General features: G+C 41.6%; 1 protein-coding gene across 1 annotated transcript; it reads right to left on the bottom strand.

Annotated features, from left to right (window-relative positions):
* Window positions 1–3,918: 3,918 nt before the first annotated feature.
* Window positions 3,919–6,516, bottom strand: FEZF1 (FEZ family zinc finger 1). Its single transcript, XM_044277187.1, has 4 exons — window positions 5,776–6,516; window positions 5,560–5,694; window positions 4,383–4,515; window positions 3,919–4,226 (listed from the first exon to the last, which is right to left on the bottom strand). Exons 1-4 carry the CDS (start codon window positions 6,514–6,516, stop codon window positions 3,919–3,921), a joined length of 1,317 nt encoding a protein of 438 aa, XP_044133122.1.
* Between the last annotated feature and the right edge of the window lie 7,454 nt (window positions 6,517–13,970).

The raw sequence follows: 13,970 nt of genomic DNA, 5'->3' as shown, positions 1-13,970 counted from the left end.
GCTGTGTGCACATATATGTACGTGTGTCTGTGCACGGATCACACCTGTAACACTGGGCTGCTGTGTGCACATATATGTACGTGTGTCTGTGCACGGATCACACCTGTAACACTGGGCTGCTGTGTGCACATATATGTACGTGTGTCTGTGCACGGATCACACCTGTAACACTGGGCTGCTGTGTGCACATATATGTACGTGTGTCTGTGCACGGATCACACCTGTGACACTGGGCTGCTGTGTGCACATATATGTACGTGTGTCTGTGCACGGATCACACCTGTGACACTGGGCTGCTGTGTGCACATATATGTACGTGTGTCTGTGCACGGATCACACCTGTGACACTGGGCTGCTGTGTGCACATATATGTACGTGTGTCTGTGCACGGATCACACCTGTGACACTGGGCTGCTGTGTGCACATATATGTACGTGTGTCTGTGCACGGATCACACCTGTAACACTGGGCTGCTGTGTGCACATATATGTACGTGTGTCTGTGCACGGATCACACCTGTGACACTGGGCTGCTGTGTGCACATATATGTACGTGTGTCTGTGCACGGATCACACCTGTGACACTGGGCTGCTGTGTGCACATATATGTACGTGTGTCTGTGCACGGATCACACCTGTAACACTGGGCTGCTGTGTGCACATATATGTACGTGTGTCTGTGCACGGATCACACCTGTAACACTGGGCTGCTGCCCACAGACCCCAGTGATTTGGGCAGTGCTCATTAGCAGCAGCCCAGGTTCTCCTGGGAGAGGAGGACAAGTCCCAGGTCCAGCTGTGCAGCAAGAACAGGTGGGGGACATGAAAAGGACAATGGCTGGAGACTGACGAGCCCTATTAAGAAGTGGTGTAGTATCAGGGAAGGAGCAGCTCCTCATTAATTGGCAATTAGCAGTGATCCTTTTCTGCTCCTCCTCTCATGTGTGATGAGGGTGTTCTGCCCCTTTGTCCCTGGCTGGGGTGCTGAGCCGTCTGTTCCCTCTCCAGTTCCCTCTGTCACATCCACTACTACCCGATCTCAGTCAGGAGCTGGGCATTGCCCGTTCTTCTTCTACCACTGACTCGGGTTTGTAGCCGGGAGGAGTTTGCCACCTGGTATAACGGACAGTGAGCTCTCCGATAGTAGCGGGCGGTGAAGCACAGTGAGAGAGCCCAGATATGGCATCTGCCGCGTGGGCCTCCTTTCTTCCTTTTTACTGTATTTGTTGTTTTAAGAGTTTCCAAGTTTTGTATTGTTTAAACTTACAAGCAATGGCATTGACCTGAACATACCTAAGGTGTTAAGTGCTCTTCTACTCCTCCCAGCAGGTCAGTGCGTCCTCATTGTCTCCTGCCCCTCTAAGAGAACATTTGTATCATGGTGCAGACATGGCACCATCTCCGGCAGTCTGCTCTCTCAATGCCTTGTGCCATAGATGAGATGAATGGGTGGATGGATATCAGATAGATCGAAAGATAGATATGAGATAGATACTAGCTAGCTAGATATTAGATAGATAGATAGATAGATATTACACAGATATAAGATAGATGAATAGATAGATATCAGATAGATAGATATTACATAGATATAAGATAGATGGAGCGATAGATAGATATTACACAGATATAAGATAAATAGATATTAGATAGATATTAGATAGATAGATATTACACAGATATTAGGTAGATAGATATTACATAGATATAAAATATATAGATATTACACAGATATAAGATAAATAGATATTAGATAGATATTACACAGATATAAGATAAATAGATATTAGATAGATATTACACAGATATAAGATAAATAGATATTAGATAGATAGATATTACACAGATATAAGATAGATGAATAGATAGATAGATTAGATAGATAGATATTACACAGCTATAAGATAAATAGATATTAGATAGATAGATAATACATATATATAAAATATATAGATATTACACAGATATAAGATTGACGAATAGATAAATAGATATCAGATAGATAGATAGATAGATAGATATTACATAGATATAAGAAAGATAGATAATATATGACTATTATTTACAGTATAACCTCTAGTTTGAAAAATGTTAATATTTTAAGTCCAGAAAAGATAACTAATTACAGCAGTAATAATGTCAGTGAGCCGATGCTTAATTACTATTCAGTAGATGGCAGTCCTACCAGCTATACATGGTGCAGACCTGTGCAGTATATGACGGAAGAAAGACGGACAGACAGCGACTGCGGGGTGAAACTTATTCATGACAAACTCCCATCTGCTACTTGCTGATTGCAGTGTGTGTCTCCATTGCGCTGTAAGCAATAGTCATAGACTATATATAGCTATCCTATCTATATATAATTATTCTACATATTTATATCTATCAACTATCGCATCTACAGTCATTGTCCCTAATTATGACAATTAAAAACTAGTGGCATGAAATTAGATAGAGAATTAGATATAGAAATATATAGATATGAGAGATAGATAGATAGATAGATAGATAGATAGATAGATAGATATGAGATAGATAGATATATATTACATAGATAAATAAATAGATATTAGATAGATAGATAGATAGAGAGATATAAGAGAATAGAGATGATAGGTATATAACTATTTGATAGATATAAGATAGATAGATATTATATAGATAGATATTATATAGATATTATATAGATAGATAGATATTATATAGATAGATAGACATTAGATAGATATATAGATATTAGATAGCTATATATGAGATAGATAGATATTAGATAGATAGATATTAGATAGATAATAGATAGATATTAGATAGATATATATGAGATAGATAGATATAAGATAAATAGATAGATATGAGATAGATAGATAGATAGATAGATAGGTATTAGATAGATAGGTATTAGATAGATAGATAGATAGATAGATAGATAGATAGATATTAGATAGATAGATATTAGATAGATAAATAGATAGATAGATATTAGATAGATATTAGATAGATAGATAGATAGATAGATAGATAGATAGATAGATAGACAGACAGACCGTTCTTCCAGTCATATCTCTGTATGTTTTTCTGTGGACAGAGAGAAGTTTTGAAGTTGAACGAGCAATGTGGGATAGAACATTGTGGCAGCTTGTGATGCGAAGCCTTCTCCAGAAGCAGTATATATTATGAAGATATTGTCTTCCAGATGCAATCAGATAGATAGCGGTCTGAGTACCGCTGTTGTCGGGCACCTTGAGCAGGTCCCTCTAGCCGCCGTGTACACTATGCGGATGCCCAGACCCCTCCTCGGCGGTTCTGGAGTTTGGCTCCCGGATGCAGGAATCCAGCAGCTCACAATGCCTCTGAAGAAGCTGCTAATTACCCTTCCTAATGAACGCCACTCGTTTCTCTGTTTTGGCAAGTACCCTCCATCAGCGGGTGCGGAGCAGATTGCTGATTCCCCCTTCCCATCCACTACACATATTAGGGATGCGTACACACACGACTGCTGGAAACCTCCGGTATAGTCAGAACCACAAGGAACGCATTTATTTCACTGGCAAGAATAAAAGGCATCATCATGATACATGGGCTCATCACCAATACAGAGGAGAGGTGCACCCTGCACGACAGCAGCAGAAGGGGAGTCAGTCCTGTGGACAACACGAGGGGATAGACTCTTCTGTGTATGTACAATAAATAATAATACAGCATATTCATATAATAAATAGGGCAGAGTCATTACCTCTGGTGCCACCTACACGGAACACACCAAGGCAGGAGTCCAAGCACAAACCATTGTAATACTCAAATCATAGTAATAACAGGTGCATGCACTAACCCGGGCCACCGACATATTGCAGAGCAGGTGTAGTCGGGTCAGCCTGGCGGCCACAGTCCACGGGCAAGCCTCGAGCAGCTAGAAGTGTCAGTACATGGCCTTCTGGAGGTCTGGGCTGTGGTTTCTGGGAGGCTGGTCCCTGGGTGGTGGCAGCAGGTCCTCGTGCCCTCCTGGTGGCCCTCCAGCGCTGGAGTCGTGCAGCTTGCGCACGTGTTTCTTCAGGTCGAAGTTCCTGCAGAAGCCCTTGCCGCAGGTCGGGCAGGTGAAGGGCTTCTTGTCGTTGTGGGTGTGCATGTGGAAGGTCAGGTTGTAGACCTGGTGGAAAGCCTTGTTACAGATGGTGCACTTGAACTGCTTCTCCCCGCTGTGGGTGAGCTTGTGGTTCTTGTAGTTCCCTGAGAGCAGGAGAAGAGCGCCATTCACTTCAAGTGATCATTACCCTCTCCAGACTAATTCCTGATGATTACTACTCCTAACAGCGCATTATAGACCCATCATCCTCACAGCATTCCAACAAACATATAAACCCCCCACCAGGAGAGGTACAGTACCTTTCTGATGAAAGCCCTTCCCGCAGAATTCGCACACAAAAGGCTTGTACCCCGCGTGGATGCGGGTGTGCGTGTTCAGCGTGGAGCTCCTGTTAAACGCCTTCCCGCACTGGTTACATTTATGCGGCTTTTCCTGCAGGACACACAAAAGCGCAATGAATGGCGCAAGAAAATAACATTCTGCTGCAGTTTGTACAAGAAAGTGCATCAAAAACGGCGGCAAAAACACTGGAAAATGGCGAACATTAGAATCGCCCTTTTCTATCCATGATAACTAGATCGTGTCACAGATTTCCCCAAATGGTTTCTTAATATTTGATTCTAGAAAGGGATGATGATGATTATTATTATTATTATTATTAATAGTAATAATAATAATAATAATAAAAATAAAAACAACAATTATAATATGAAAACAAAAAGAATACGTATTATTATCATTATTACTATAATTATTCTTTATGGCAGTATATATCATATTTATTAGATAATCATCCTATTCTATTCCTCCAGCTGTGCGCTATAATTTACTTTATTATTTCATATATTCACCAGGCTATTCATCCAATACTAAAAAGAATAAACTCCTAAAAAAAAAAAAAAAAATGCAGTAATCAAAAAAAGAATGAATTTACATTCCTCAATATCTTCACCCAAGGAAGTCGGTATTTAATGTAAGAGCAATGACTTCTCATTCTCATGTAGACACTTTACAGTGGTTAGCTATTACCGCACTAATGCTTGGTATATTATCCAGCATTGTCTGAACGATCATCTATTCATCTGTCAGGTGCCGCCTCATAATAAGGGCATTTACTGTTTACCATGGGGCGGGTAGATGATATATTAATAATGTTAATAATAATAATAATTATCAATTGCATTATTATTATTATCATTATTATTATTATTTGTAATGACTTTTTATACAAGATATGTTTTGAACAAGCCGCGCATATTGTAAAAACGCATAGTGGATTTTTCTTTTTTTTATTGAGCCTTTTTTTCAGTAACCATTTGTCTCTTAGGGTATGGCCACACGTTCGGGTTTTTCGATGCAAATTTTTGAAGCCAAAACGAGGAGAAATGGTAGCTGTCCTTGATCCACTTCTAATTTGGGCTTTAAAAACCGCATCAGAAAACCTGCCCGTGTGGTGGTGTGGCTGGTGACTTGTACCTGTGTGTGGATGATCTTATGTCGGCACAGGGTACTGGCTTGGCGGAATCCTTTGCCACAAATCTTGCAGACAAACGGTCTGGCCCCAGTGTGCACCGGCATGTGTCGGGTTAAGTTGTAGTGTGCGTTGAAGACCTTTAGAGGAGAGAAGAGAAGCAGGTTTAGGGGGGGAGGAGGGCAGCCAGGTGGTGGGCACCCTGCAGGTTCGGTACTTGCCTTGCCGCAGACCTCGCAGGTGAACACCTTGGGCTTGGGAGAAACGCTGCCGAACTTGCCCGACGATTTGTAAGCGATCTTGTCGGCCAGGGCCTGGCCGCTCTCCTTCATGTAGTGCTGGAAGTGCGCCTGGGACAGGTCCTTGAAGGTGACCCCTGAAGCATACTTCTCCACGGCGGGCACCGCTAGTTTGTTCCTCTCTGCCAGGTAGGACTTCTGAGGCTGGTGCAGGGGGGAGCCCAGGAAATAGGAGGCCACCGGGTGGATGTTGATGCTGGCAGCTGGGTGGCAGGGGGCATCGCCTCTGTTGAAGTAACACAGAGCTGCTCCCATGGCATGGAAGGAAGAGTGGTTGACCACTCGTGGTCGGACCAGCTTGTACTGGTGCAGAGGGGGAAAGTCTCCTTTTAAAGCCACAGTGCAGTTTAGCAGCTCATTGCAGCTGAAGGCTGGCGTGGTCTCCTGGTGGCTCTTCCTCAGCTCAGTCATCCCTAGTTTAGGGCAATGTTCATAAGTCACCGGTACAAATGGGATCATGCAGGGGATGGACGAGGAGCTGAGGTGAAGGGCTTGCTTCTGCTCCCCCTTCCCCTGCAGTAACCCTGGCACTGGGAGACATCTGGGCTCTGGAGTCCTTGACATTATCCTCTCGATGGAGAAGGCCAGGGGCTTGGGGTTGCTGATCATGTTGGCTCTGGCTGGTAGGACTTTAGTTCCTCTGTGCTGCAGACTATTGTCCATGTCTTACCTGCTCAAAGACTTGTCTCCTTCCCAAGACGCCACCTTCCTTGCTTGTCATTGAGCTGCAGAGAGTGGGGCAGTCATCATCTTGGTGATGCAGAAGCTGACTAGGAGCAGCCTAGTGGCCAGGTGCCAATCCATGAGATGGGGCAGCAGTGACACCAAACCGCCTGCGTATCGCTGGCAGGCCGCTCAATAGGAAGTGTTGTGTCAATAACGCAGCAAAGATCTCGCCAATCGTTAACTTCCAAGAGGAGAAGGTAAACTAGATAATTGCTCAATTCGTTTCCAACAGTCAACAGGAAAAAAAAAGTTTTCCTCCTTTTCTTTTTTCCTTTTTTTTTTTTTTCGTGGTAGGCGACTACATTTATTGGAGATGAGAGTCCCCCGCCCAGGGAAGGAGGGGGATGGGGGCGTCCCCCTCCTCTCTGCTCACTCCAGGGCCAGCAATGTTCTTCTTGCCTTCACATGACATCATCCAGCAGGTAGAGCACCGGGGACACCTACCTCTCCTCCTCAGAGGACAGTCTCCTGGCCTGCCCTGCTCTGCACACAGATCAATCAGCCTATCTGTGCCAGCTCACTGTCACCCGCACCCCCACTGCTGGACTAATTATAGACTGCCATAGAGGATGCCCACCTGCACTGCAGATACTAAAATGACCCACAGATGGGTACCTGTACATAGCAGCATCTGCCCTGATACTACTGCCTTCATCCTACAGATGGCTCGAGATGAGGACAGAGATACAGATAGGAGATACATAGAAAGATAGATATGTAGATAGATAGAGAGAATAGATTAGATATAATAGATAGAGAGATACTAGATAGACAGAGAGAATAGATTAGATATAATAGATAGAGAGATAATAGATAGACAGAGAGAATAGATTAGATATAATAGATAGACAGATACTAGATAGACAGAGAGAATAGATTAGATATAATAGATAGATACTAGATAGACAGAGAGAATAGATTAGATATAATAGATAGAGAGATACTAGATAGACAGAGAGAATAGATTAGATATAATAGATAGACAGAGAGAATATATTAGATATAATAGATAGAGAGATACTAGATAGACATAGAGAGAATATATTAGATATAATAGATAGAGAGGTACCTGATAGACAGATAGAGAGAATAGATTAGATATTATAGATAGAGATACCTGATAGACAGATAGAGAGAATAGATTAGATATTATAGATAGAGAGATACTAGATAGACAGAGAGAATAGATTAGATATAATAGATAGACAGATACTAGATAGACAGAGAGAATAGATTAGATATAATAGATAGATACTAGATAGACAGAGAGAATAGATTAGATATAATAGATAGAGAGATACTAGATAGACAGAGAGAATAGATTAGATATAATAGATAGACAGAGAGAATAGATTAGATATAATAGATAGAGAGATACTAGATAGACATAGAGAGAATATATTAGATATAATAGATAGAGAGGTACCTGATAGACAGATAGAGAGAATAGATTAGATATTATAGATAGAGATACCTGATAGACAGATCGAGAGAATAGATTAGATATTATAGATAGAGAGATACTAGATAGACAGATAGAGAGAATAGATTAGATATAATAGATAGACAGATAGGAGATAGACAAAAAGACAGACAGATACATAGGTAGCTTGATAATTAGAGATAGATAATTGTATCAATTTATCTAATCTATCTATCTCATATCTATTATCTATCTGATATATATCTAGCTCATATCTATCTATTTCCTATCTATCTTCTATCTGTCATCGATCTATCTATCTATTCATTTCATATCTATCTATCTAGCTATTTATCATCTAGTTATCTATGTATATATCCTCTATCTATTTCCTATCTATCTCATATCTATCTATAATAGTTACCTCTGGTTACAATTTCCTACCATGTCACCGCTGTACAATCTTACAGTCAGTTAGTGACTCAGATGCCCTCTCTATCCCTGCCTCGGTGTGCTCGGCAGTTGTCAGCTCTTGGGGCACCGTCAGGGTAACAGGAGCAGCACTTGGGTGCAGTACACTAGACAGAGAGGTGTCTTTTTCCAGCCTCTCACTTTGTGGATCGCTAGTTTTCCTGGGCGGCAGACAAAGGAGAGGCTGCGCATGGAGCTGAGCAGCAGATGGATCTTAGTTAATACTTTAATTGCTGCTTTCCCCAAGTATCGGGTTGACAATGCAGCGTTATGTAGCCCCAGTTCTATAGAACCTGTTGGATATGATTAGGTTGTGCCATGCGTGGGCAGTGTGCCATAGGGCACGATAATGTAACGATCGCTGTCAGGGGAGCAGTCAGGCTGGTGTGCTGTAGTATAGTGCCGTGCCCCGGGCACACCTCACCAGATTTATACCCACCAGGGCATCTCTGCCGCGGCTGTGTACATAGACAGCTCACCCATCTCTGCAGCTCCAAGATGCACATTTCGGTAACACTCGTTCAAGCCCAGTAGACGGAGAGAATATTCCGCCTGCATGGCCGGAGCGTCACTGATCACTTCTATCTGGCTGGTGATATCTGCTGTGCAAGAGGAAGGCAGGAGTTTATGGTATTTTACTCTATCGGTCCTGCAAAAATGTCCAGTGATATTCGGAGAGCAGTGTGTAGTTAGCTATTGTATTCTTTTCTAATCTATCTCATATCTATCTATCTATCTATCATCCATATATCTATCTATCTATCTATCTATCTATCTATCTATCTATCTATCTATCTAATATCTATATATCTATCTCTCTATCTTCTATCTATCTATCTATCTATCTATCTATCTATCTATCTATCTATCTCATATCTATCTATCTCTCTATCTATCTCTATCTCATATCTATCTCTCTATCTATCTATCTCATATCTATCTATCTATCTATCTCATATCTATCTATCTATCTATCTATCTATCTATCTATCTATCTATCTCATATCTATCTATCTAGCTGTCTATCTCATATCTATCTCATATCTATCTAGCAAGCTCATATCTATCTATCTCTCTAGCTCATATCTATCTATCTATCTATCTATCTATCTATCTCATATCTATCTATCTATCTATCTATCTATCTATCTAATATCTATCTATCTATCTATCTCATATTTATCTATCTCATATCTATATCACAAAGAAAAAAATGTGTGGGTTCAGTCAGCACAACCCCTAGCAGGTGCAGATTGCTATGGCAAAATACACATACAAACGCAAAAACACAAATGTAATGGCACTCTGCAACCAGCACTCTGCCCTGCCTCTATATCTATCTATCTATCTATCTATCTATCTATCTATCTATCTATCTATCTATCTCATATCTATCTATTTAATATCTATCTATCTCATATCTATCTATCTCATATCTATCTATCTATCTATCTATCTATCTATCTATCTTTGTGCTGATGTATTCTATTGAGATTCCTTCATAGCAACTTCCTATAGAGATAAGTCCACTGAGAAGTGGCATCGTCTCCAGCAAGTGGCTAGTGCCTACTAATATAAGAACAATTATATCCCAATAAAATACATTTAAGTTTGTGGGCGTAATGTGGAAAGGTTCAAGGGGTACGAATGTTTTTTCAAACCACTGTAGTTGCCCAATAATTCTGAACAGAAATTCTATGAAGGACAAACTTCACTTTTGCATTTTAAATATTCAAGTTTGAGGTTTATTAACATTTTGGATTGGCAGACAGCACTGTAGTTGTTCGATAATTAAATTAATCCTGGAAATACAACATGGCTAATAACTGTATACACAGGCTAGCTTTTTACATTAGTCAGTGGCCATACATTGCAGTATACGTTTTCCTGCCTTGCTGTGCACAATCATTTATAATTATAACTCTTCGGATTACCAATTCACCTAAATATGAACATCAATATTTTATTACATAAAATACATTTGATACAGTTTTTGATGGGATGTTTTAGTGCCTTCAGAAAAGTGGAAATCAGAATCTTTCCTGTATAGTTTCCATAACCATACCATCCACCTGTCGTGGACATGTTCTGGGCTCACCATCCACCTGGTGTGGACATATTCTGGGCTCACCATCCACCGTGGTGTGGACATGTTCTGGGCTCACCATCCACCGTGGTGTGGATATGTTCTGGGCTCACCATCCACCGTGGTGTGGACACGTTCTGGGCTCACCATCCACCTGGTGTGGACATGTTCTGGGCTCACCATCCACCGTGGTATGGACATGTTCTGGGCTCACCATCCACCGTGGTGTGGACATGTTCTGGGCTCACCATCCACCGTGGTGTGGACATGTTCTGGGCTCACCATCCACTGTGGTGTGGACATGTTCTGGGCTCACCATCCACCGTGGTGTTGACATGTTCTGGGCTCACCATGCACCTGGTGTGGACATGTTCTGGGCTCACCATGCACCTGGTGTGGACATGTTCTGGGCTCACCATGTCTGTTGTGCATTTGGGATGCAACCAAAAACAGTGTCAATGTTGGTGAGGGTCTAAACGACTGCAGCTTACAGCACTTTCATGTCTAATGAGTGAAATGGCATTTCATTATACTACTCCTCAGTCAATGAAAGTGCACTTAGCTTCAGCCATTTAAAACTATGATCTCCATGTCCGTTTGGCTTTTTGATGTAGACTCCCTAAAGATGCTTTAACACACAGATTTTTGCTGGGGGTTTTCTGCGTGTTTTTTAGTGGCATTTTTTGGGTGTATTTTTTGTAAAAACAACAGCTCCAACTGTTACAGCTGAAGATCTATGGGAAATATAAAATGCAGGACAAACTTGTTTTTGTGCTACTGGCATTTTTGTTTCTGGCATCTTGTCAACAATGCAGCATGCTGTAGCTCTTAGTGGGTTTTTTAAAGACTTTTAACAGCACTACTTTTTCTTGCCACTAAAGAACCACAAGGACATCTGGCAAAAAAACCACTGTAACACGGTACTTATACCAATATTATTTAGTGTAAAAAAAAAAAAAAAAAACAGCAGGGCCAAATTCATTTGTGTATAGAGCCAAAAACTCATTGCTGGGATTAGCAAAAATCTTTATCACCTAAAGCCAGTAGGGGAAAGCTCTGAGATAGTCATGAATGATAATTAATATCAATGTCCAGCTGCTAAAAGGCACACCCCTAATTGTTCTTATATTAGTAGGCACTAGCCACTTGCTGGAGACGATGCCACCTCTCAGTGGACTGATCTCTATGGAAGTTGCTATGAAGGAATCTCAATAGAATACATCAGCACAAAGATAGATGAGATATATATATATATATATATATATATATATATATAGACAGATAGATAGTGAGATATAGATAGATAGAGAGATAGTGAGATAGATATGAGATAGAGAGATAGCTAGATAGATATGAGATATATAGAGAGATAGATATGAGATAGACAGATACATAGTGAGATAGATAGATATGAGATAGATAGACAGATATGAGCTAGATAGATAGTGAGATAGATATGAGATAGACAGACAGATATATAGATAGATATGAGATAGAGAGAGATAGATATGAGATAGAGAGAGATAGATATGAGATAGATAGTGAGATAGATAGATATGAGATAGAGAGATAGATAGATATGAGATAGATAGATAGTGAGATAGATATGAGATAGAGAGATAGATATAGAGATAGATATATAGATATGAGATAGAATGAGAAGATGAGAGCAAAGCAAAGCAAAGAACAGCAGAGTAATAAAAGAGGGGCCAGAGCTGACAACCCCCAAAACACAACCACAACAGACCCCAACAACAGAGCCGACCATTACCAGAATCCTAACACAGCAGCTTCCTACAAGAAGCCCGAGCAGCAGGCTGGACACGGACATGAGCAGTAAGCCACAGTGCCCTGATACTGTTCTGATTATAGACTCCAATGGTAAATACTTGAACACAAAGCAACTTTTCCCAGGAAAAAGAGTCAGTAAAATTCGCTGCTATACTATCGAACAAGCAGCAGCCATCATCAATAATCCATATTTCATCAAACCCAACCACATTATCATACACACGGGCACCAATAACCTCCAGGACCAGCACCAGCAGATAGCAGGACAACTGAGCCAGCTAGCAGAGGTTCCCAGCAGAAGTTCCCCAGCTGTAAAATCATCCTGTCATCTCTGCTCCCAAGAAAGGACATCCCTGAACACATCATCCAGAGCATCAACACAGAGCTGGCAGCTAAAATCAGCGCCATGCCAGACATCACCCTGGCACAACACCCCTCCATAAACCATCATCACCTTTATGACAATAAACACCTCAATAACCAAGTAGTCAGCCTTCTAGCCAAAGAATTCAAAGACATAGTGCTCAACAGAGACCCCCAGCCCAGTCCCCACACAAGACAAAAGCCTATGGAAAAGTCAACAACAACAAATAGACCTGAAACCTCATACTCTCCTCAACAAACTGGGAATGGTGCCCTTTCCCCAAAATATGGCCATCAGAGGCACAAACCATGGAGGAATCCACCTGCCTCACATAAAGTAATGCAGAGCAAAGACATTGAGGAGATAAAGACCCTGCTCAGCACTCTGTACAGAACACTGACTGGACCAAACTGCTAGAATATGGCCACCAGTCTATAATCCAGCTTGTCCTACACAGGGCAGCTCATTACAAGGTATACGGACAAAAAATTACATCTCTTATTGTCAGTAGCTGGAACATTCAGGGCCTGAACGCTTCAGCCTTCAGATGTAAGACACACGATCCAGACTTTACCCAAAGACTAAAAAACATTGACATACAGATCCTCCTAGAAACGTGGACTAAAACAGAGACTAAATCCATGGTGCCCATCGGATACAGGGAGATCTCTGTCCCTGCTCTAAAAAACAAAAACGTCAAGCTGGGCCGGAGCTCAAGAGGAATATTAGTCTGGTATAAAGAGGAGCTCCATGAGCAGATCAGACCAGTAAAGAGAGGAGACACATCTGGGTAAGGATAGCCCGCTCCATCCTCACCTCTCCAGCTGACGTCTACCTCTGTGCAGCATACATAGCTCCACCAGAGTCTCCATACTTCAATCTCGACAGCTTTGAGATCCTACAGAGGGAAGCCGCCCATTTTCAGGCCCTGGGCAATGTTCTGATCTTTGGAGACCTCAATGCAAGAACAGGGAGAGAGAAAGACTACCTGACAACTGACGGAAATGTCTATATATTCGGAGCAGACACTGACTGTGACAGCTCAGTACACACCGAGAGGAATAGCTATGACAGCACAGTAAACAAAAGTGGCAGAACATTGCTGAACTTATGTCGAAGCCATATTCTCAATGGCCGCACCAAGGGAGACTCTCTTGGTAGATATACCCTAAACTCCCATGTAGGCAACAGTGTGGTAGACTATGCCATCACAGATATGGACCCCAAAAATGTTAGTAGCTTCATAGTCACCCCAC

The sequence above is a fragment of the Bufo gargarizans genome, chromosome 2 (genome assembly GCF_014858855.1).
Source record: "Bufo gargarizans isolate SCDJY-AF-19 chromosome 2, ASM1485885v1, whole genome shotgun sequence".
Lineage (NCBI taxonomy): Eukaryota > Metazoa > Chordata > Amphibia > Anura > Bufonidae > Bufo > Bufo gargarizans.
This window is presented reverse-complemented; position numbering and strand designations above follow the sequence as displayed.

Bases quoted from the DNA above. Each gene is read 5' to 3' on its own strand.
- FEZF1 (XM_044277187.1), bottom strand. From the start codon at position 6,516: ATGGACAATAGTCTGCAGCACAGAGGAACTAAAGTCCTACCAGCCAGA. The intron at 5,695-5,775 runs GCAAGTACCGAA...TCTCCTCTAAAG, and splicing joins CCTGCGAGGTCTGCGGCAAG to GTCTTCAACGCACACTACAA. The intron at 4,227-4,382 runs GTACTGTACCTC...TCCTGCTCTCAG, and splicing joins GAAGGGCTTTCATCAGAAAG to GGAACTACAAGAACCACAAG.